This window comes from Stegastes partitus, unplaced genomic scaffold (genome assembly GCF_000690725.1).
Source record: "Stegastes partitus isolate 25-593 unplaced genomic scaffold, Stegastes_partitus-1.0.2 Scaffold232, whole genome shotgun sequence".
NCBI lineage: Eukaryota > Metazoa > Chordata > Actinopteri > Pomacentridae > Stegastes > Stegastes partitus.
This window is the reverse complement of record NW_007577963.1, coordinates 507,072-532,448: the sequence shown is the minus strand read 5'-3', so window position 1 is coordinate 532,448 and position 25,377 is coordinate 507,072. Positions and strand designations below refer to the sequence as shown.

General features: G+C 45.7%; 1 protein-coding gene across 1 annotated transcript in view; it reads right to left on the bottom strand.

The window, feature by feature from the left end:
* The window catches only part of fam189a1 (family with sequence similarity 189 member A1), a 93,720-nt gene that overhangs the window by 25,828 nt on the left and 42,515 nt on the right, over positions 1–25,377 (bottom strand). The window contains exon 2 of the mRNA XM_008281375.1: positions 23,731–23,787. Coding sequence (XP_008279597.1) covers positions 23,731–23,787 — 57 coding nt within the window. The remainder of the gene's footprint in view (positions 1–23,730; positions 23,788–25,377) is intronic.

The window sequence follows — 25,377 nt, the reverse complement described above, 5'->3', positions numbered from 1 at the left end:
TTTGATATGCTGCGAGCTGGAGGAACTTTGATATTCTTCATGGCCTTCCACAGCTTTGTAGGCATCAATTAGCTTCCTGCTCAGATCCTCACTCGCCTGCTTAGAGGAACCAACGGCTGTTGAGTATTTAAAGAGTCAGATAATTCATCAGCCGAAACTTATAATGACAGTTATTGACCTGCCTTACAAGCCTTAATGAGTCAATTAGGGCTTAACAAGTTAATTAGGTTCTAGGACTTTACACGTAGAACTTGTAAACTTTAGCTCATGCTACAGCTGCATGTACACGAGCACTGCGGTGGCATTTGGAGAATTCTTAACGAGGATTTGCTTCAGGGGTTGGATTTAATCTTTCTCTTAAAAATCTACAACATAATTATGACTGGAATTATGAATGTAGTTTTTAGATTGATCACATCTCAGCTGGAGGACCCATGAGGACCAGTTCTGACTGTGTTTTACTGTCTGTCCTGGACTTTACTGTGAGCGCTGCTCTGACAGGCGTTACATATAAAACAATGTCTGCACTTCTGTCTGAATGATACGAGTGGATGTCAGCACAAAGTCTACCTGCAGAAAGTAGTGCCAGATTTATAAACACAGAACCAACCACAAAACCAGAAAACAAACAAACCAGCAGCACAACATGTGGGCAACACGACACACGATGCATAAACAAACAAACAAACAAACAAACAAACAAACAAACAAACAAACCTTTTGCACAACTACTTGTATGATTTCTGTAATAGTTCCAGATTGTTTGTTCTTCATGGAGAAAGGCAGATGATCACATCCCAGAGTCCAGAGAGCGTGCACTGTGGTTCTAGCATGAACAACAACCGTAGGAAATCAATCAGCTTCACGATGCTAATTCCACAGTTCATCTTGAATATCAGTAGTGAAAGTGTGTATTTTTATCAGGATCTAATTGCAGAAGTTGTTGGTTGGAAGATGCTTTAAGGAAGACGTGTCTGATGCTGCTGTTTGTTTATTTCATACAAACCTGCATTTATTTACATGTAAAGCGAAATCAGCACCAAATAAAGCCTGAAAATCACTGGAAACATCAATAATTTAAAACATTTCTTTAAAAATGTCATGACTTATCCTGTGTGAAAGCCCAACGTCAGCACTTCCACATGGTTTTCTCAGCTTCTCTCCATGATGCATAAATAAACTGATGTTCCATCAATGAGACAAGCTCCAAGTATTCAGACAGACAGATAATCAGCCCGACTTAACTGCACCCCTCAAACACCACGGTGTCTCCTTGTTGTCCCAAATCAGGTGTCAGCAGCTGCAGACGCTAAATAACTGCCGGGGAGGAACAGAATCAGCTCCACGCCGGCCCTTCAGGACCAAAGGTTCCCAGCAGCCGATAATGTTAATGCGCTGTGACAATGAGAGGAGGCTCGTACTGCTGTGAGAAAACATCATTTAAATGAGCCTCTTTGAACAGACATCATGACCTGTAGCTGGGATTTAACCCTTCAGAGCAAAACAACCAACCATCAGACTGTTTTGCTCAGATGGGAATCTGACGAAGGCAGAGTGTGAAACACTGTCAGCGTCCTCTGACTGCAGCACAAATTAGTATTTAGTCTGCAGCAGCACTGCGACACAACGCTATTTATTTTCAATTATCCCTGAGCCACGAGAGATGGAAGCGACGTTGTTTTGTTTTGCTGCTGCTCAGCAGATCACAAACCCTCTGATTCGGTTTCCTCTGATACTGTACACCGTCCTCAGGCCTCTGCAGACATCAGACACGTCTTGGCACAAAAAGCGCTTTAAGGACAATAAGAGATCATTACTCAGTATTGATTACGAGGAGGTGCTGCTCTGCACTGAGACTTCCAGACCCGGCAAACTATCCTGTTACTTAAAGCAATCTGGAGAAAAAAAAAAGAAGAAGTTAGATTACACTCAGCCTCGGGGTGAAGCCACAATTAGGAAAGAAAACAGTCTCATTTCTCCTCATGACTTTAAAAACACACAAAGAAAGCAAATCCAAGGCAGCAGCAGCTGGTTCTCATTGATTCCTGCTAACGCTGTGCCCGTGGTGTATATTTATATATGCGAGTGTGTGTCAGTGTGTGTGTGTTCGGCCCACATCAGCAGGATTAGGTGTGATGGAAGTCCAGTGACCCTGAGTTCAGTGCTGGTCCAAACAAACAGAGGAGGTGTTGATACTAACCCTCAGCAGCAGAACCCGCGAGACGTCTCACTAAACCACATGTAATGACTTCACAGAGCCTCAGACCTGCAGGGAAACAGCTCAGAACCTAAAGAACCACGAAACACCTCCAGGCCGTTGATAAAGTCAGAACAACATGGAGACAATGGAGGAAGATTCCCGTCAGCTCAAAGGGCAAACACGAGTCGAGCTGTTTGTAGTAAAACTACAACAGTCATTACAAGGTTCAACCAATAGGAGCTGTGCAACACGTGAGGCGTGGGTTCTATGGCAACAGAACATCCTGGCAACTTAAAAATAACCACTCTGTGATTTTACACTGTTTTCTCATGATGCGTCCGTTCACAAGGCTGCTGTTGTTTCTGAGGTCATGTGACTGACCAGGAAGTCACACTGTTGTGGCGAACTGAACACGGCGCCTCAGATGGAAGTTCAGCCATGACTCGATGATCCGACACTAAATGTAAAACCTTCTTCTGTGTCGGATATCAAGGCTGTTGGATTGTCCAGACGGAGGTCCAGATACGAGGAGGGCTTGATGCTGGAAGGCTCATTAGTTGTTCATTATTGTTCATAGTTGTTATAATAACTAGTACGGCTGGTCCTAATAGAACTTTCTGCTCTCTGGATGTTCAGGCCCAATTAATGATGAATATCAGAACATTCTGTGCGGTCGGGGGACACTTCCACCCCGGGGCAGCGCTCTGACGGGGTGGAAGTGTCCAGAACACACAGGCAGTACTTGGCTGCTGATGCTAGTTTAGTTAGCGCTCACACTTCTGTTTCCTCCATCGGTGGCGGCGGGGGAGTGGCAGATACGCTCCACCGTTACCATCCATGTTTACTTCCATAAACAGTGAGCACGCTCGCTGCGTGTGACGTCGTCGTGTCCTCTTCTGCGCATGCGGGACACTTTTGGCTCGTATGAAGTTCACACAGCAGATCACATACAAGTCGCATTGAAGTGGAAACGTGAAGGAAGTCACAAAGAAATCCTCATTGAGCATCAAGTCCTGCAGTGTGAACGTAGCCAATCTGTGGGATTGTTCAGTCAGATAATACGCCGTCATCCTGATTGGTGACATTAAATGTCATGTCGGAGTCACAATCCAAGGCTGTCGCTATGTTAAGGCTGTTTTTATGGGTTCTGTTGGTTTGTCCTACAAACCTGTCGGACAGCAGGTTTAGGATTGTTAAGGGTCGATTATGGAGTCATGACTGTACGTGTTTCTCTGAAAATGAACAAATACTCTTTACTAGTAAATAACACAAATAAACGATGAAACTGTTTTAAATCTTCCCTCGTGTACAGACGTCATGTGTGCTGAAGCTAAAACCCACTGAAGAAGGAAGCGAACACAGCTGAGCACAGCTACATGAGAATTTGCATATTCTCAGCACCGTACGCTGTTGTTTCTCTTCTTTATTGTACGCTACACAGCAGGAGGATCACACGAGGACTAAATTCACCAGAAAGTGCCATTTTAAGAGCATCTTGCCTCTCTATGTTTAGGCCTGGTGCTCTCCAGTTAGCACAACGCTGGAGTTCTGGAGGTTATACTGAAGTCAGATGTTTCCACAGTAGCATGACGACAGGAGGGAAGTGGACGCTGTCAGCACTAAGCAGTGATGTTCACACATCGACCTTCGTCAGACATAAGCTGAACTACACAGATCACAGCATTAAAATTAACCGGACGCCTGTTCTGGGTTTCCCCCCGGTGGCCTCTACGAGCTGCTCAGGAACAAACACCAGGTATGTTTCTATCTTTTTTTTTAGTTGTTGACTGTAAGAGTAAAATAAAAATAAATAAAAATAAAAAGACACCTTGGCTCTGGACTTTGGAGGCTTTGATGTGTAGTGATGTTGACAGCATGTCAGACTGCATCTCCGCAGGCTGTGATGGATTAGTTCCTGTGGTTAGAGACGTCATGTGGACGTTACAGTCCAACAACTTTCTATTTTTTCTTCTTCTTGGCAAACGAGACATGAAGCCTGGACAACGGGCGTGCTATGTACCACTCTGTAAATTTAACCTTCTGACCTCCTAAAAGCGAGTTGTAACGCTTCACACTCTAAAAGAGTCGGCGTGAGGACGGGATGGGTGGTTAGTAATCAGGCGCTGGGCGCTGTGGCGTATGAGGGGAGTGGAGGTGCACCGTGGGCTCAGTGTGGGCAGCCGGAGGAGTTCATCTGTGTGCCGGAGCTCACACTTATTGATTAAAAAAGACCATGAAAGACAATATCACCCTGAGGGTCAGCAGCTGATTAACCTCCACTTCTCAACATTTTAATCAACCACTGACCTCTAAAGAGCTGAAACAAGGAGGCTGTGCCTGGTCGGCTCCCCTCCGCTGGCTCCTGGTGGGGGGCGGCTGTAATGAGACAGCCTGTAATGAATGTGGTCCCAGCAGACACTCCAGCCACACAGAAGGAGCCCACAGCAGGAACTTCAGAAAAAAAATAAAATGCTGCTTGCTCTTGGGGGGTTCATTGAAAACTCCTGATGTCTCAATTAAGTGAGTCACACGATTTAAAAGCAGGCTGAGACCAGCGTAGACGAGCCATCCAGTCTTAGTTTAAAAGGTACAGACGAGGAAATATTTGTTTTTTTTAATCTTAAATCAGGGGCCTGTTGCTGAACCCTCTCAGAGACTGACCCACTTCCAGCACATTTGTTCTACATTGAGATCTAACGGCAGGTTTGGATGACAGCTAGTGTTTAGTTGTTATGCACGAACAGATTATTGACTCATGTTGCTGCACGTTTGGCAATAAAGAAATCCTGTTCTGTTCTCTGAGGGGTGTCAGAAGAGATAGATGTCAAACCCAAACTACCAACCAGGAGTTTCTCCTTCAGACCATCAACCAGCTCGTCTACAGAGGTCCTGCAGCGTTTGCTTTGTCCAGAAGAGGCAGAGTTGTATCAGGACCAGTGGAGGCTGCGTCACCATGACAACCTGCTCACAGCGCCCTGAGCATCCCACAGCTCCTGGCTGAGAAGAACATCTCCTCCCTATTCAGCCCACCTGGCTCCGTGGGGTTGGTTCCTCTTCCCCAAGCTCAAGGGCTCATCAAGGAGACCCGTTTAGAAGACGTGGACGACATCAAGATGGCTGTGAGGACGGAGCTGAGAGGATCCTGGAGAATCCTTCCAGGAGTGAAGAGAAGGCTGGAGGAGGGTGGTGGACTCCAGGAGGTAGATTGGATTTGAAATATAGCTTTTATGATGCCAGTCCTGGAACGTTTCTGACACACCTCGTATTCTGATAGCTCAGGAACTTTTAAATAAAAGCCTGTTAATTCTCATCATAACATTGATTGAGAATGTGCGATATTGGACATCCATCCATCCATCCATCCATCCATCCATCATCTCTACACCTTAATCCTCACCAGGGTCATGGGGGGCGGAGCCTATCCCAGCTGACTCAGGGTGAAGGCAGGTTCACCTGGACAGGTAACCAGTCTATCACAGGGCTACACTTAGAGACAGACAACCAAGCACACTCACATTCACACCTACGGACAATTTACAATCACCAATTAACCTCAGCATGTTTCTGGACTGTGGGAGGAAGCCAGAGAACCCGGAGAGAACCCACGCTGCAATACTGGACAAGTAGATCAAACAGTCTTTGATTATGGAGGTGAAATAGGACAAATACATGTCGGCTGCCATGAAAAGTCCTTTAACCAGAAGGAACCTTCAGCAGAACCAAGTCCAGGGAAACGTCACCATCTCGCCTGGTCGGGGTGAAGACGGTGGAGAGACAGAAACGAGACAAACAAGGAGCTGATGATGAGCTGACGGCGTTTAGACTCTGATTCTGACGTCTGCTCTGCTGTCACATCAGGCTGGTGCTGGTGAGTGAATTGTTTCCACAGCTACAGCTATAAAACGTGGTTACTCAGATTTATGTCTCCCTCCGGCTGAACTGTCAGAACTTCGCAGACTTTTTATCGAGCGCCATCATTTAAATTTTTTAATTTGTCCATTAAATTGGTTTATGACTAAATGCCTGCAAATCTAATAAATTCCCATCTGCCTCATTGTTGTTTGTGTTTCTGACGAAGCTCGCTGAACTCTTCTTCTGCTTCACAACCATTAAAAAAAATGTTTTATTAAATTTTTATTTAAGCTCGAAAAGGTTTATTGAGATGAAGAGTCTCTTTAAACGAGTGTTCTGGCCGAAACAGGCGGCGGCAGAAATTAACAGGTTTACATAAAGATTAGGAGAGCGTCATAAACTCATAAAGTATCCGTCATGAGTCCTCAGTCACACTGATGGACCAGGACCAGTGTGAGTCAGTCACCAGAACGTGCCTTCAAGTCGAGGAAAGTGAGATCTTTTAAGATTCAGGAAGTTTTGGAACTGATTCCAGGCGAAGGGGGCGCCGTAGAGCTCAGCGCTACATCCCCAGTTCAACAGGAATGAGTCCTGGGAGTGAAGACAGCAGCTCTGTTTTGGCAGATAGAGATCCGTAAATACGAAAAAGGCGGATCAGAAATAGCTTCGTAAAGAAGAAAACGTCAGAGATTTCGTCTGTGAGCTGAGAAAGCAGAACGTCCTAACACGCCATAGCCAGTAAAACATTTAGGATCTGTAATAAACCTCAGTGCTCTGTGTGTGTGTTTCATCTCTATATTATATATAGAAAGATGAAAATATAACATAGATGTAGAATATATAATAAACGTCTCTATAATCCAGCACAGATGTCTCCTGCTGCCCTTTAAAGACAAGCAGGGGTTGGTTCTGAAATGAAAAGCTAATTTCAACTTAAAATAAAAACCTGCTGGATGTGAGTGTAAAACAAAGAGAACGTCTCAGTGGACATGAGCAGGAATTACACCAAATATTTAGCATCAGACTTGTACAGAGGGCTGGTTAAACGTATTAATGACCTCTGGAGCCCATAGCAGCAGTTATTTATTGTATTTTATCAGGCAAATGAAATATACGGCATGACTAGATAATAATGAGAGCACCGGGGACACATGAACCAAACAGTCCTTCTCACGTTAAGCAGCGAGGTTCCTTCATGGATGTACTGCAGACCAACACTGGCTCTTATACTGGAGCCTGTCTGGTTTTCCACATACATTAGATAAATCTCTATGTTTTTAAAAGTATAATGAAGCAATAAACAAAGCTCCTAAACGATATCATAAAGCCTGTGCTGTTTGTTTGGAAGTGGCCACAGCAGCTGGAAGAGAGCAGCGAGTATCTGCAGAAACACCTCCTCTGCTGCTGCTGGATCATGCTGCTGCCGCTGCTATGAGCCATCAGATAAGAGGCTCTTAATTCATATTCTAATTAATATGGAGCTTCACTTCCTGCGTCTCGGGGCCTTAGGGGACGACACCATTCATCTGGCATTATCTCGAGCCAAAAGGTTCTCTCAGCCGAGCGTGCTCTTTTCCACTCCGGCCCGGCTTTCTCTCGCTCTACCTTTGTCTGATTGCCTACCTGTCACGTCCTGTCATTCCACACACAATGAGAGCACGCACAGCACAGAAACAAAGAATTAACGGCGCTTCCTGTAGGTGTGTCTGTGCTCATGTGGGTGCTTTTAAATGCCAAAAGAAACGGTGCGATAGAAATGCACGGGAGAGGAATCAAAAAGAAAAGAGAGGAAAAAAAAAAGAGGCAGCAGGATTCAAAAAGCTCCCAAAGTGCCTCCAGGGAGGAAACAGAGCATCATGTGTTTCTTTCACCTATGGAGCAAAACACATCTCACATCCGTTTCCTTTTATCGACAGTAGATCCGGTTCCTTTAACGTCGTTGTATAAGAAGAATGAAATCAGGTTCACGGCAGCCGGAGCTTAATGCGAAAACAAAAGCGAGGCAGAGGTGTGCAGTAGCTGTAGGGGAGGCATTTAATCATCAGCCCGGCAAAGTCTGCTGCTTATTGAAAAGAAAAACATTGAATAAAACAAATTGAATCAGTCTGTATGATATTATTATATCATAATTGGATTTGTAAATTTGCCACAATCACTGGGCACGAAGAGCTTCTGCATCTGCAGTCCAAATTACAAGCACAAGAAATAAAAGAGGAATTAACTTTTCTCCATTTGCAAGTGTTATTTAGAGACATATTCTGGCTTTTTAGGAGAGAAAACACCCTCTCATCTTCATCCTCTCATGTCTGTGTCGGGGGAGGAGGGTTTGAAGTTGTACCAAGTCGTGCCCCCTGTGGTCGAACCCCCGCCACTAATCTCAGAGTCTGACTTCTAGTAAATACGATGCTGCAAAAGCAATCTGTTCATGTAGATTCAGAGACGTGGTTTATGGTAAATCTAAATAGAAACTGGATTGTGTACGTACCAAGGCAGCTCACATATGAATGCAAGTCTTGGTATTTGCACATAAATCACTGCTTGCGAGTCGAAGCGGTCGGAAGCAGCCGCCGCCTCACCGTCTGCAGGTTTGTTTACCGCCTACAGCTATTTTCTGCTAAGTTTAAAAATGTCTCAGCCACGAGCAAAAGCACAGCAAGTGCTCTGCTGCTGGCGAGTTAGAGTGAAAACAACAGTCCTCATGCACTCCTGAGGAACTGAACATCCAGCGGACTGCTGCTGTTTCTGATGGCAACGTCACCACGACAACAGAAAACTCCTCCGTGATGGTCCAGTTACCGTGTGGCTAAAGGTGCTAACGTCACTATTACCTTGATCGCATGCTTTGTAGAAACTGTAACGCTGAGGGACGTCCAGAGATGGTGGAAGACTGATTCAAACCCAGTAAACAAGGACTGGGCGGGTTACTGGGTTTGGTGTTGGTCTGGTGCTGTGCTTAAATGAAACCTAAATGTGGCGGCTGTTTATGTTCATCTGCTTCTCTCCTGCTCTCTGTGCTCACATCCACCAGACTTCTAAACAGACAAATTCACACAAAGTTAACCATCATAGAAACATGAACCACATTTTGAGCTGAAAAATGTTCTTTGAAATGTGAAACTTCCATCAATTTGCTGAAACGTGGATTTATAAGGAGCTGCAGTTGGTTCAGTGGTTAGCACCGTGGCCTCACAGCTAGAAGGTCCCGGTGAGGACACCCGGGATCTTCCTGCATGGAGTCTCCACGTTCTCCCCGTGCAGCGTGGGTTCTCTCCGGGTTCTCCGGCTTCCTCCCACAGTCCAGAAACATGCTGAGGTTAATTGGTGATTGTAAATTGTCCGTAGGTGTGAATGTGAGTGTGCTTGGTTGTCTGTCTCTAAGTGTAGCCCTGTGATAGACTGGTTACCTGTCCAGGTGAACCTGCCTTCACCCTGAGTCAGCTGGGATAGGCTCCGCCCCCCATGACCCTGATGAGGGTTAAGGTTTAGAGATGATGGCTGGATGGGATTTAAATGAAGCTTTTATTATGAAAAATCACGAGTGACTGCAGTAGTCAGAAAAATGTATAAATTATTAACTGTTAATATATTTCTGCAATTAAAGTATGATTTAAAAAAATATGATTACACGTAAAGTGCCACAGAACTGCACACACAAGTCTATCATGTGTGTCCTTCATTAGCTTCACAGGTTGTGTGTAGCTGTATGAAGCTAGCTGACCTGTCACTACTTGTCTTGTCCTTTGCTGCACAGACACACAATGAAACCTTGACAGCGATCCAGAACCTCGTGAACAAGAAACTACAGAGGTATTGTAATACAGAAGTCTCCCAATCCGTAGAGCTGCGTTACCTGAGGCGCAGATACTCGGCTCACGCTACAGTTTGCTGCTGACAGGCGGAGGCGAGCTGCTCCCTCGGGTGGAATCACGGCTGCACAGAAGCTTCCCGGATCACCCTCGCCCTGCTCTGCTCTCAGCTGTTTAGTCTGAAGCTGGGTTGTAGAGTGAAGATGCTCTGACTCACTAATTTGACTGCGTTCTTGACGGATTCACGGTACGCGAGAAGAAAGGAGGTTGATCTAAAGAGCGGTGGGAGGCCGAGAGCGGCAGCGCTAATGCAAAGTGACTCGAAGTGGCAGACAAACTGTGACCAGAGGGAGGACGCTCCTGAGGCTCGCTCACACTCACATCCTTGTCCTCGCTCTCTTTCAGCTTGTGGAGGATAAAGAACGAACACACACTCTTTATTCAGGTTGGCAGCGAGGTGGCTTTAGAGAGGCCACTCTTCAACAGGAGTACTTGGGGTGAAGCCTTCACGTTGGCAGACATCCACCCTGCTTAAGTGTCCCTTAGCAAGACACTTGAGCTCCGTGCACCAGGTTAACAGGGCTCACATTAGCAGCTGCTGTTTAGGGTTAATTACACGACGCTTACAGCTGATCCTGCATTGTGATCGGATCGGAGACGCTCGACAAGAACTTCTAAACACACCTGCACCGGACCACTTGACCTGGGTCTATTTGCCTCTGTGGCGTTTAATTAGCTAATTTCATACAGCGATGGCACTCGCTAAACAGCTTCCATTATCACAATCAAGAAACCAACAAAAAAAGTCTTTCTCAGCCTCAGACAGCACCGTGTCTGAACTTCTAGAAACACAGTGAATCAGAAGTGACATCAGATGAAGGCAAACACATTCAGATGAACAACCACGCTGAGCCAAAATGAACTTTAAGATTTAACAAAGGGCGCTGGAAGGATGCAAAAGGATGTTGCCTAGCAACGGGGAAAATATTTTTTTTCTTGGCTCAGGACCAAAGAAAATTTATCAAAACAAACCGAAGCTTGTGTCTGTGCCGCCGTCCCCGTGCCTCAGGCAGCATCCCGGCAGCGCCGCTATCTTACGGTGGAAATCTCCAACGCTGCTGCTGCTGTTTAGCTTCCTGAGCCGCTTCACACGTGACCGGAGCAGCGATGAACGGGGATAATGTGATCAGGACAGCCGTCACACAGCTGTGAGGGAGCTGGCTGGTGACACTGGGGTGAAACAGGAGCATCATATGGAGCTCAGTAATGTGGGTCTGCTGTCTGTCAGCTTTCTGTTTGGCTCAGATTAAAACATCTCCGATGAAATCACAGCATGAATATTGAAGACGAAGGTCTGCAACCGTTTTAATGGGCTTTATGAACATCTTTTCCATTTCACATCAAGTTTTATGCATTTGTTCTCGAGGCCTTTGCTTTCACTCTCCTGCCAAAGCTGCTCTCTCTGCACACCTGTAGCCGCTCAGCTGTGACTGCCAGCCAGACTTCTGAAGCCAGTGATCAACAAACTCACTAATCAAACATGACAGGTAGCTGTCGCTGCGTCAGCTCAACGAAGAAATGACGCCAGCGTTTGGATCATGACAGGAAGAGACTGCAGATATGTCATCATTCCTAATCAACACCATGAGCCTTTGCATCATTAATGGTTTTGTCTTTCACCTCATCGTTCTGCTCGTATCGTCCTTTAGCCGTCTGACGGGAGTCAAATGTTTGATACCAGCAGGATGCAGATAGTTATTTTCTCTTAAATCATTATTGTGAAACAACTTTATAAAGGTTCAGGAAGTAGCTTTAAACATGAGAGTCCTCTTGTTTACGGAGATGAAAAACGGGCGACGCTGTCTTGTGATCACATAAACTCATCGCAGTGAGAGTTAAGGTGCATAAAAACAGCATCACCAGCAGCTCACCAAACTACGTCCTTAAGGGACAAACCAGCAGACGACCTGAAGCAGAGAGATGCTCCCGTATCCCTTCATTTGAACTGTGTAGTTTAAATGAAAGCTGCTGTCTACGGATGTGCCCGGAGGCCAATGAGAGGTTCTTACAGGTTGCATGGGCCGGGCTTCGTCCTGTTTGTGCTCCTAAACCTGCGAGTTCAGAAGATCAGTTTTCATATGATGCCACCACCACCAGACTGGCTCGTATTCGAAGGCCCTCTCCCACCACTGCTCCTCTGGCAGCTTCGTAAAATAACTCGAAAGACAAAAAAAAAACAATCTTAAAATCCTGCAGAGAACACGTGAACGGGAGTAATCGCATCCCACAGCTATTTCTGAGTGCTTTCCTTCTGTCTGAAGCAGCGTAACGTTTCCTGCAGATCTGTTCTTTGTACGCCGCGTCTCCACCCAACAACACCGCCTTCACTCAGCAGCTCACACATTCGCACACGTATGCACTTTTGTTTTCATCCCTCGCTGTCTGTCTGTGTCACACACACACACACACACACACACACACACACACACACACACACACACTTCCTGTCTCTCTGTTTTCCTTTAGCAGCTCCTGACAGGTGGTCCTGCGAGGCCCATCTCAGTTGGCAGTAGACTACATCTCCCGCTAAAACCTTTCCATCTGGGTCAAGTCAGTGAATAACAGGCCTCAGAGGAACAGGGAGACAGAAGACACACACACACACACACACACACACACACACACACACAAATGCAAACACAGACGCTGATTTGATACCAGCATGCATGAATTCTTTATGCGTCTGTGCATGGTGGCAGGTGACTGAGTGTCGCTGTGTTTGTGGGTCTGCGTGTGCACGAATTAAAAACCCGGCGCCTGGAGAATCTCACAGCTCCCTAATTGCCCAGGATGGTAGGCGGCAGAGGCAGCTCTCAGACCATTTTTATAACTCAGAACGGATCCCCTGAAATATCGCACACAGTCTTCTCCTCCGTATTACATTCTGAAGCCACTTTGAATTAATAGAGCGGCGCCGTTTCCCTGATAGTAAAAACTGCTTAATAGTATCAGAAAACTATTGCCAGAAATTTGATTAAAAGCAAAATGTAAGAAAAAGGAAAATGTGCTTTGCCTCCAGCCGGTAGCAGAAACTGAATATAAAGCAAGCAAGTGGAAGCTGATCCTCTAATTTCTTGCTTCTCTAACAGCATCATTGAAAGATGGCTGAACCATGTTTGTGTGTTTCTGTGAGTTCAGGCTCAGATGTGAATGATAAGAGTGCTTTAATTTTATGAAGCTATGTATCTTCCAAATGCCCAATTTCCAAAGATAAAAGAAAAACAGGCTCTTTAAAAGCTGCATGACAATGCATTTTATAGGCAGTTTTACTAGCATAAGAAAAGGACGATTTAATCCTTCACTTGGTCGGGAAACTCTAAAGATCAGTTCAGCAGCTCGTTGCCGAGGCCATCAGCTGCTACACAAGGACAGGTTCCTTATTTAATAAGAAATAACCAGGTGCAATGATGTAGAGAAATATGAGCCAAAGTAAGAGCTCAGTGGTTCTGGTTCTTCATTTGTGTTGAGACGGGATGCAACACATGGACATAAGGAAGTCTGTTTACATGAAGAAAGTCTTCTATGTGGGTGCTTTAAACAATATACGGTGTGAAACAAGGCTGTGCAGTAAACGGCTTCAGCCCCAACAGCACATGAACAAGTAGAGCGACGTGAAACAAGGGAAACCAACTCAAACACAACTTTTTGCTCCAACTGGCTCCGACTTTTTGCTGCTCAGTACAAAACCAAAACTTGCATCATTTTCATTTGGCACGACTGATCTACACGAGAAGTCTGTCTGACAAACACTATGTGCTCAATTTCAGGGTTTCTGGATCCACCGAGTTTGTTTTGTTGGAACTCTGTGAACAACAAAATGAACGAAGACCAGAAAAGAAAAAATGATAAAAAGAAAGATCTGGATGTAAAAAGAAACTCAGCGTCAGTTCTATGGAAATATTTTAGCTACAGAAAAAGCTGATGTTGACCAAAACCAGGTCCTGAAACGGTTTTCCTCACCGGGACATGAACCGGCGACCTTCTAGCTGTGAGGCGACGGTGCTGACCACTGATCCACCATGCAGCCCATGTCGGTACTAATGTGATTGAAAACGTGCAAACCCAGTATAGCAGCACCATCGATCGATCGGCTCTCAGTCTGTTCATGTGCGTCCTCTGGACATGAAGGAGCAGAAGTCTGTTCACAGCGGTTTCCTGCAGCCAGCAGCCAGAGCTGTGGAGTCGTGGCTGTAGTCCTGCCGCAGCATCAACTCACTCAGCTGTGAAATATGGCCGACATGATTGTGTGCAAACCACAATTACATCTCGAGTCCCTGACAAGTGACCACAGAACACTAGTTGTTCAGTCAACTGTGGAGTATGAACTGGTGGACCCTGCCTCTAATGCCTCTATTTGCCCAAAACACAATCGCTGCGATGTCACACACAGTTCTAACTGTTTGCTATAGAAAGAGATTGGCACCGATGTGACAGGAGGGAGGAAAGCGAGCGGCCCATTTGTGCCGCTTCACAATAGCTGAAAGACGAGCTCAGGCGTCGCTGTGTGCTGGTGAATAACGACAGCGAGTCTCTCATCAGCTGTGATTTTATGATTATTGAATGATGTCAGTGCCACATCTGGGTTTTATTTTAGGACTGAATAGGACGACAGAATAAAAGGTCTTCCTGCTTTGTTTAGATGGAGGAGCGTTCAGAGAACACTTTATTTGCTTTACAGTTAGAAGCACCCATACAGAGCTGTTTAATGTCTGAACCTCTATTTACTGACAGTTCAGTTAAAATTCTCAAACTGGAGCTCTCTGTCCTTCATTACACAAACATATATGCAAAAACTATAAACATGGAGCTTTAGAAGATGTCTCACAGGCGTCTTTAATGACTTTTACGTCTGCGTTCGGTCTAAACCTGCATCATGACGCTGAGCTTTGGTGTTACAGAGGTTACCTATAAATGCTGCAACATACTTTATTCATTTTGTCATTGCCATTTTTAAAGAGTAATTCTGTATAAAATGAAACTACAGTAATTCCAGTGATGCACTATGCGATGCAGAAGCGTACATATTCCCTTTACGTGTTTATAGAAATGCAGCTGTGCTACTAAACCACTGCGACTGCATTTGGCCTCAGTTTACATCCACAGTTCTGTCTTGCAATACACCTGATACACAATCTGTTTCCTCCCAGATCTGTCCCTGCAATCTTCTGCAGATACGTCCAGATATCCAGCATTTCCCTGCTACCCGGAGAGATACGAGATCATGCGGCCGGTAGTCATAAAAATGAGTTTAAAAGAAGAAGTAAAAAGTTTTTGGAGTTGAGGAGTGGAGGACGGTGAAGTGACAGCATCCTGGGATGAACTGGACAAAGTCACAGCTGAAGGTGAAGAAGCAGAAACGGTTTAAATGGAACGTAAACGTGCAAAATGGACTCTGACGTGGTCACTGATCACATTTAGTGTTTTAACGATGATCCAGAGTTTGTGCTTCTGTTGAGCTGACTGTGTGAAAATTAACCAAAAATGAAACCATTTCGTTAAAACAGGAGGTGAATAAAAGATGAGTTCCAACCAGTGACTTGCGGCACTTTATAAAATTCACAAAAGGCTTAAAACTTATATGGACAAATAAAGCCTGGAGTGGTCATAAAGGCAGGCGGCGGAGGGTTTACTGGCTCCATCGCTGCTGTTCTTCAAGAAACTCTCCGATAATTATCTGCTGCAAACTCTCAGCCGATCGGTCTGACAGAGGGCGAGCAGATGATACGCAAAGACATTAATAAAGTTGAAGATTATCCGCTTTGTATGAAAAGAATCGCTTGTTTGTTCGTCTGCTGGCTGGTGTTTATGTGAGAAGCAGCAGATGGTGCAGCTCACCGCGTGGACACGACTAAAGCAGGACGATGTCTGCTGCTGCTGGAGGAACGTTTCTGTACTTATTCCATGAATGTTCAGGGAGCTGCTTTAATGAGAGTCTTCCTGTGATACTCGCAGCGTCCGCTTGTTGCTGGAAATAGAAACACAGCTGCAAACGAAGGTTCACACGTGTACCTCTGCATTCATATTTACAGCACATACGAGCAGCACGGCTACAAACCGTCAGTGTGATTAAAAGGCAACCAAACCGCTGAAGTCTGCGAGCTACATCGTTATGTTTCCTATTAGCTATTCATGAATTAAAGATTTAATAGGAGTCTTGTAGCAGCGAGAGGGATTTTAAAACACCGCCTGACACCCGTACCTGTGAGTCCACCTCAGATCTGTACGTCAGGCCGCTCACAGTGCAGACAAACACAAACCAACAATCCCTGCTGGCAACAGAGCCAGGAACAGAGGCTGCTAATGGGCTAATTTAACTCCTAATTGGAGGATTAATTTCTCCATTAAGGTCTGTGTGAAAAATGCTCAGCGACTGGAGCACCAGACTGGGCAGCTCATGCACGGCCGTCTTTTATAAGATCATGTATGGAGTTGGAGGGTAAGAAGTTGCTCTCACAGGCTGTGCAGTTTTTGACTTTTATGTTGCTGTGGCTGTTATCAATCTTCATTCCACTGGTGCAGCGATGTCTGTTTTCCCATCGCAATCAGTCAGCGAGCCGCATCCTTCCCTCCCTCCCTCTCTCATCCGCTGCCGGCAGTAATATTTATGGACTGTCGGGGTCACAGGCTGTCACAGAGAGCACCTCATAAAACCTTTCACCGATGTCCTGCTGGCTCTGCTGTGGTTATGTGATCGTAATGGAAAGTCCACGACTATGATGTGTGTGTCCTGCTGCTGATTTGTGTGCATCGTTAGCGAGCTCTGCAAAACGAGGCTGTGCGTTTGTGTGCATTGTAGCTTTAAAAAAGCATGAAAGCTGCTGCTCTCATGACCACACGGCGGGTCTGAGGATCGTGTGTGTGTGTGTGTGTGTGTGTGTGTGTGTGTGTGTGTTCCATGCAGACAACAGGGTGGAGGAGTGCTGAACTAGTTTCCTCTGGACTCTTGGATTTATCCGCAGGACGTCTTTGGCCATCAGCGTGTCACTGAACGCGGTTGTAAATCACACACAGCATGTGATCTGAGATAAACACACACGCGTTCAACCAGCGGCGACGTCACATCCTGTTACTGCTCTCACACACGTGTCCTCTGCCATCCGTCATGTCCACAGTCCTGTGCTGTGGCCACCGGGTGTTTCAGGGGGATTCACTGGAACAACTGATGTTTATCTCAGGAGGAAAGTCCCCGATGTCAGGGTCTGAGCGCTGGTTGAAAGGGGGAAATACTGAAGCGCTTAGATGACGTATTCAGAATACATCTAAACATACAACAAGCCTGCACTGTACAGCGTGTGCATGTTAATGTGTCCAGAAATATTGCTAAACGTCGGCCGAGCTGTGGTGACAGGAGCCGGTGGCTGTAATCTCAGAAGATGGAATGTAAACGACCGTCTTCAGCGTCCCTGTACGAGCAGGCGGCGGAGGGATGATCGTATCCCTCGGATCAGGCCAGGAACATGCTCGGGCTCCAGCCTATCAATCTAAAGGTTAATAGATGCACCGAGAGTCACGCCGCACTGCTGCGGAGGAGACTATATGGGTGGAGGTGATGTAGTTGGCCTTCTCTTTTTTAGCCACAACAGCAGTAGTCAGATGAAGAAGCGCTGGTCGAGGCTACTGAAGCGTTCTGAAGGAGTTCACCGTGTTATGAGTCTGAGGACATGCTCAGCTCAACATCTTTATCCTTAAAACAAAAATAATCCAAAACACAGACCAGCACCAGAAGACTTTGCCAGCAGAGACGCAGCTTTAACATTCTCAGGCCGTTCGGTGCGGGTCAGAACTCAGTGTGTCAGGACCAACCGACGGTGATGAACGCAGCACAGTGGAAGCTCTTCTGACAGCAACTCAATCCAAAGAGAAAACCCTCCAGAATCTTTCTGACCAGCTGGTTTGTTGGTCTAACACACCGACTGATGCCTTTACACGGTGAATAATCATCCATCTGATTAACACACTGCTGTGAATTAGAAATGAATGTAAAGCTCCACACAAGGTCAGCGTCTACGTCTGATGAAGGTGAGATCACTCACAGTACCTTTGTGTAGTAACCTGCCTGCTTGCTGACTCTTCTGCCTCTGCAGCGCCTCAAACCGGAGCTCTGAGCGAACACAGCGACAGGGCGCCGGAGGAACCGTCGTCACAGCAACTACGATCCATCCTCTGAGCACCGTGGACGTCTGTGACTGATGTTACCACAAACTCTTACCATATTTCACTTGGGACCAAAGTGATGGACTGACACGACCACTACAGTCCCGCTGCGATGACAAAGTTCAGCTTTTTGTTTTTTTTATCAGGTATCACAGCAACAGAAACCGACGCTTCTTTAACCATTCATCGCTCTGCATCCATGAACAGGAGTCGTCCTACCGGCACAGGGAAGCCCTGAACACAACCACCGTCCCATTACGAAGCTCAGACTGTATGTAGTCGGTGGAGGCACTCGGATCTCAGCGCCGCTCCAACCAGAGGACAACATGCACTTCAGTCCTCGTGGAAACATAAAGTAGCTGCACATGTTCCACCGTGTTACCTGCTGACACCTCAGGAGTGCGCTGACCTCCAGACGACTGCGCTGCTCCATTATTTAAAGCCCTTCATGCTACACTTGAGTGCAGAGAAGGCATCTGGCCGCTCCAGCGTAAACACAACCCGCTTTATGAATGAACGACAAAACGCAGCCCAACTCTGAAAATAGAGGCAGAGCTAAAATTAGGTGGTTCAGCATCGTAGCAAACGAGCGCGCTGGCTGTTTTGGCGATGGAGGAAACTGGAGGAAACTCTTCCATGTGTGCATTATCCCAACCACAGCTCCAACAGGCTACATCTGATTTCATATTTACTGTAACAGCACGATGCTCTTTGCCAGATAATCACTTCATTCTTGGACTTTATGAAATTCTTACAACAGACAAATAAAAAGGAGCATCCGTGACTGAGCCAAGTGCAGTTTTTCATAGAGACAAAGATTATATTTGTGAAACCATCTGTCAGGTGTCCAGAATCTCCGTTTACAGTTCTGCTCGTGAGGCCCAAACCACCGAGTGTTTGTGGTAAATATGGACGGAGGAACTTCTTCTGGGCTCTGCTCCAGTCTTGGAGGTTTCAGGGCAACTTGCAGACACTGAAGGAAAAGAATGAACCAGGCTGCTGTTCCCTCTGAACAAAGACAACTCTTTAATAATTCTATGTGTGAACAGATGAAACCATTTCAATGCAGCGTGCTACCAGCTCACGGAGAGGCAGCGCTTCGTATGTTTGACCCGCTTTGTTCAACCTCATGAACCACAGAAGCCTGCCAGCGGGTTTGAAGGACATGAAATCCATTTTTAGAGCCAGAAACTGAATGAACAGAAAGAATCGCTGGATTTTCAGCTTTTATGACCGTCCTAGGACTGAGATCCTGGACACCAACCGGCGACCCTCTGGCTGTGAGGCGACGGTGCTAACCACTGAGCCACCTGCAGCCCGAGCAAAAACCAAAGCAGGAAAATAACAGCTTCGGTTTCGGACGGTTAATGCTAAGCTAAGCTAAATGAGAGTCGATCGATTCACTCGCATGACTCTCAGTGGTTTTTGTGCCACAGCGTTGAAGGTAAAGGAGACGGTATGTTGGACCTGATCAGACTTTACATCAGACATAAACAGATGCTTGGAGGCTGTGTGTTGTGCTTCCACTTTAAACAAACGACAAACAACAACAACAAAACAACAACAGCTGAGACAAACAGTCCAAAGCGCAGACTATTACTGTGCTGTTTCCCCGACAGGCCAAACGAGGACTGGCTGCCCTCGAACTCGCTCTCCGTCTTCCTGCCTCTCTCTAAACACATCATCCATCACAGTCACAAACAGCAGCGGACTGCAGGTAGTCTTGTCTGTCTCCTCGCTCTGAGTGATACGGAGTAAATCTGCCGTGGCATTAATGCAGCAGAGCAGACTGGGCAGGAAACTGGCTAGAAAATGTTTATTAGCTGTTTCAGATAAGGTGCCGGAGGAGGCTTTCCTCCCGACGTGGACGCGCCGTGTTCTCATTCCGCTGAGCACAATATATCACCAGATCTTTGATGTGCTGTTTACAAGGAAAGTTCGGCGTAGACAGAATTTCTCATTCGACGCGTCGTCTCTCTCCGCGGCGGAGCAGCTGTTTTTCCATCCCGGCGTACAAACATCCCGTCGCTTCACATCCCAGCGCTGCCGTCATGACTCGACTGCAGCATGTCAGAGACGCTCGCTTCTCTCTTCGTATTCTCTCCCTGATTTATTTTATTTAGAACTCGTACCTGACTTTTTACACACAATGCAGAGAACGTGTTTAAAGACATATGGAGGGAAACGGTTTAAGGCTGCGGCTCATATCGTCCTCATCCATCACGACTCCACTGAACCACATGCGTTTGCTTTCCTGCAGCCACTCTCACACCTGCCTCTTTCATATGAAGTAGCACATTAGCTAAGCCTTGATGGACTCTCGGGGGACCGAGTTCAAACGCAGCTCCAGTCTTGCGCTCGCCATCAGGTTGCCAGGCAACCGGCGGTGACACCAGGAAGTCACTGCACAGGCCAGGAACTGGTGCGGCGCATCACTGTGCTGCTCTTGCTCTGTTGCACATCTTCACATATTTTTACCAACATGCTCATTCAGAGCTTCAGATTCAGGTTGTGTTGTCTTTAAAAAGAGCCACACTGTGTGTTTACAGGCCTGCTAAGCTAAGCTAAGCTAAGCTAAGCTAAGCTAAGCTAAGCTAACCCGCTTCTGGCTGTAGCTGCATATGAGAGCTGATTTAAGTGAATTAACACGTGTCTAAAAATGCTGCGCTGTTCCTTTAATTTGCTTGTTTTGTCAAATTAACTGCAGAAAACCAAAAGAAAATGTCGTCAGTGCCACTTACACATCCAATATTTGACATTTCTTTCCTGATAAATTACTTCAACAATAAATAATTTATTGAGACAGACGCAGATCAGCCTCCTGAGAAATCAGCTGATTCCTTCAACACAACGTGTTTAGCAGAGTGAGATCCTGAACTGATCATATGATTGGACTAATCTGGTAAAAGTCAGCTGAGAAAGTCTTTAACACGCGCACTTAAACAGCCTGGAGGGGCTCCAGTGATCAGGAATCACGACGTAGAGCCTGGCCATGCACAGTTGGCAGATGAGTGCTGCCAGGCCTGAAAGCGTCCAGCCGGTGTATTAGTCACCTGCCAGTCATCGCTGGGTCCAGGCCAGGAATGGAGGAGCTCGAACACCGAGTGCTACAGGAACAAGTCACAAAAACAGGACCAGACCTCACCGACGGACTCCTGCACAGACAGGAAGCAGAGCCGGCAGCAGATTACTCCCGTAAATCAGTCGTGCTTTTTAAGAAAACAGAAGTAAGAGGATTGAACTGTTTTACAAACTGTGACCAACACACCTCGGCGATGGGATGGTTCTTTTGATCCCCGAGAGCCGAAATGATTCGGATCTCTCTTCTCTGATCTGATGCTTCACAAAGGGGGAAGAGATGGAGGGGAGCAATGTGAGGAGAGAGGATGCAGATACGAGTAGCAGCGAAGCAAGGTGATAAAACTAAAGGGAGGGAGACGGGTGGTGAGCTGGGGGAGGGGCGCACGATGGCGCCGCCTGAGATGAGATTATTTATGGCACTGAGACGGCATGGACTGCAATCTGACAGCTAGCTCTTCACAAACCCTGATCTCAACTTTAAAGATGATCAGGACTGATGAGAACGACTCCAGTAAGTCACGATACATCTGGATGTCTGTTTGGAGTCCAGAGAGGGGACGATGGTTTATGAACGAAGGCTACGACGTGCTCCACATGACAGTCAGCTGACAGCTTCCAGGCTCCATGGCGGCAGACACACGACTCTCTGGGATGTTATTCACGTACGTAAAGCAACAAGCCTGGATTATTATCACCACACTGAGCAGAAACATGAACGCTTTGATTTTACTCCCATTTGTCATGAGCTGGACTCAAACATCTGAGACTTCTTCTGTGTCCACAAAAGGCCGATTTCACTCAGATGCTGTTCACAGGTTTGTCTAAATCTGATTAGACGGCAGGATGACTGCACAGGTGTGCCTCAGGCCGGCCACAATGTTGTTCTACAGAGTTTACCATTTATTTAAAACATTTTAAATAAGAACTAGTAAAATCACAGAAAAGAAAAGAAAAGAAAAGAAAAGAAAAGAAAAGAAAAGAAAAGAAGTCATGTTAAACACTAAGAACAGGCCAAAGTTGTAAATAACATTCTATGTATTTATTTCTTTATTTAGTATTATTTATTATTATTTATTACAGTGCGTATTAATGTACGGACAATCTCAGGTTGTAGTAAACATGCTGCATTTAGCACAAGGCTGATTTCCATCCGGTGTCCGACACACATTAACAGGAATTCATATTTTTACATTTGACCACAATATTGCACTATTTATATTGCATTTAAAGTAATGATTTTTTTAAAAAAAATCATTACTTTACAGATATTTGTAGTTATTTGAAAGAGAAGTTGTGTATGTCACAGACTAAAAAAATCATAATTTAATCATTTAAAACTGTTATGTTGCAGATTTTTCCTGTTTTGTTAAATTATAGATGATATCCAGTAAAATCACAGGAAAAAAGTAATAACTTCCATGTTGACTATGAAAAATCTGCATTTTTTTTCATTCTTGTACAATGTGGGACCTTAAAATTAAACTTTTTCACCGTATTTAAATCAAGAAAAAAACATTATTTTGCAGATATTTGCTGTAACTTTTACCATTTTTATAGTTTTTCAGTGCATTCATATTATTCATATTTCTTTTTCTGTGAAATTTCAGTGTTTTGTTTTGTTTTTTTTTTTACAGATGTTTTTTTTAACATTCAGGTTTGTGGTTCGATGCTCCTCATGTCCACGTGTCCTGGGGTAAAACACCAACCATGTCATCGGTGTGAGTGAGACGCTAACCGTCGTAAACGTGAACATGAGTCACAGACGTGCGGTCCGTCTGGCAGGAGCAGAACCAACATGTATGCTTCAGCGCTGACGGTTATTTAAATGTGGTCGAATGTTTTTAATGTTCATCAGGGATGCAAACGAGAAGAAAAACGCTGCAGTGATTTGGTTTGTTGTTACGCTCTGTGCGGCTTCATCACTTGTACAAACTGGAATTATCAATGTGACGGATTTTACATCACAAGCGAGAGTTTAATAAATACGTGATGTGTTACAACACAGAGGTTTCTGTCTGGAAGGAACTGAGCAACACAGTTCAGATAGTTTCTCCAGAGCAGAGAACAGAAAAGTAAAAACTGCAAAGACTTCTAACCGCCTTTGGTCGTGTTGTTTCCAGGTCATCGGCCGTGAAAGCACAACACCGGAGCTGTGATCACAACCTAAACATGGCCCCGAGTTAAAAACTGTGTTCGCCGGCAGCTCCGGTTCTCTGCAGCCGCTGAACGACAAGCGAGCCCAGCAGCCAGGTTTGGACTCATTAACTCTGGCAGCCTGTTTTACACGGCCTGTATTAGTGCTCCATCATTTAGTTAACTCGAACTAAGCATCATTTAATCCTATTATCTCATTAACACAGCGAATCGCTTTATTTATTTATTTTCTAATCTAAAGACTTATTTCGACGAGCTGCAAAGTCCGATACCTGCTGTGAATCAGAACCGGGAGTGATCTGCTCGTGTTTACTGGGCCGTACGCGGTCCTGACAAGACAGAACATGGTGTCGGCGCCGCTGTAAGAAAACACTCCGTCTCAGGTGTTGTGAGTCGTGAGATGGGCGTTCAGAGGACACTCACCACCAGAGACAGCGGCCTCTTCCACGACACCACTCCGATGAGTCCGGAGAGCAGAACCTGTGAGACAAAACCCAAAACAGACGGTGTTAGAGGTGAAGCGTATGAAAACACAGCATACATTAACAAACGGTGTCCCTGAGGAGACACGACTCGTTCTTCAGGTGAGATCTTCTTACGTTTCCACATCGTTCCTGCTCATGAGACTGAGATGGTGAAGAACCGCCGAGTCGCTGAAATCACGACTGAATTACACTTAAATAAACACAGACACCAAAGGAAACACACTCCTGAGAGCAGTCCGTCTATATAAACCTCCTGATGAACACAAAAACACTTCCAGTATTAAGTCCACATCTTCTCTGACCAACTCTGAATCAACGGATCATCTCCGACGTGCTGAGTTGTGTAATGCAGGTGGGAGTTTTTAGCTCTTATTTCGGTGACCAGCTGCCACCAGATTTGTCACCAGCGTTTCGGCGTGCGGTGGATTTCTTTGTGTATTTACAGGCTCACTCCTCCCACAGATTCTTTTTTTTAATTTTAGCTGGGAGGAAATGAACAACGCGATGGCGTAGCTTGAAGTGGTTCATTAAAGAAAGCTGTACCCGCTGAGCTTCTCTGGCGCTGCGCTGTGCATAAGTGTGATGCCACAGAAGAATCTGAATTTTAAAAGCTATTCTAATGTGTTTCCAGTTTCTTAAAAGGGTGACTCACTCCTTTCACAAACCGGGGAACTGTGCACTTACATCTCATTTCATTAGGCTGCTGCCAGTGATTGAAATGAGCTGGAAAGGCTGCCGACAGTCAGCAATCTGACTCCAGGATGCCCCGGTTTCATTTATTTGGTTGCTTCTTCAAAGGTGCCATATTGTGGCCATTTTCAGCAAATTGATGAAAGTCCCACATGTCCCCAGAACGTGTCCTTCAGTTTGTCAGCTCTAAAAAGATGGTTAATTCCTCCATGATGGTTTAAGATTGTGTTGTGCTGCCTCTAAAACCACAATCTCTCTGAGGTGCCGTACCAAAGGGATCCATACAGCTCTATCTAATGTAAGCCCTGGATGTATCTGCTGGCCACGCCCACTTCAGGAAGAAAACCCTCCCTGCATCTGTGATTGACAGACAGCGAGCTTAACATGGACGTGAATGACGTGAGACTTTGTGTTGCTTCTAATCTCTGGAAGTATCGCTGCGTTCACAGCACAGCGTGGTTTTTAACTCGTGTATGTGCCGACTTTGTCCAGTTATAAAATCAGTATTTCAGCATCGCAGTGCAGCAGCTTGGAAACGAGTGACTGCCGGTTAACATGTGGCTGTAATGGGCTGCGTTTTATTCATGATTTCATACTTGTTTAGTTGCCTGACAGCAGAAAAATATGCAAATGGGAACAACTGCATCGGGAATTCAGCTGTATTTAAGTACAGTACATGTGAACACAGAGAGGAGCAAACAAACAGATGTAAACACCTGGTGAGTTAAACAGAAACATGGTACCACATCCATCCATCATCTCTACACCTTAATCCTCATTAGGGTTATGGGGGGTGGAGCCAGCTGACTCAGGGTGAAGGCAGGTTCACCTGGACAGGTAACCAGTCTATCACAGGGCTACACTTAGAGACAGACAACCAAGCACACTCACATTC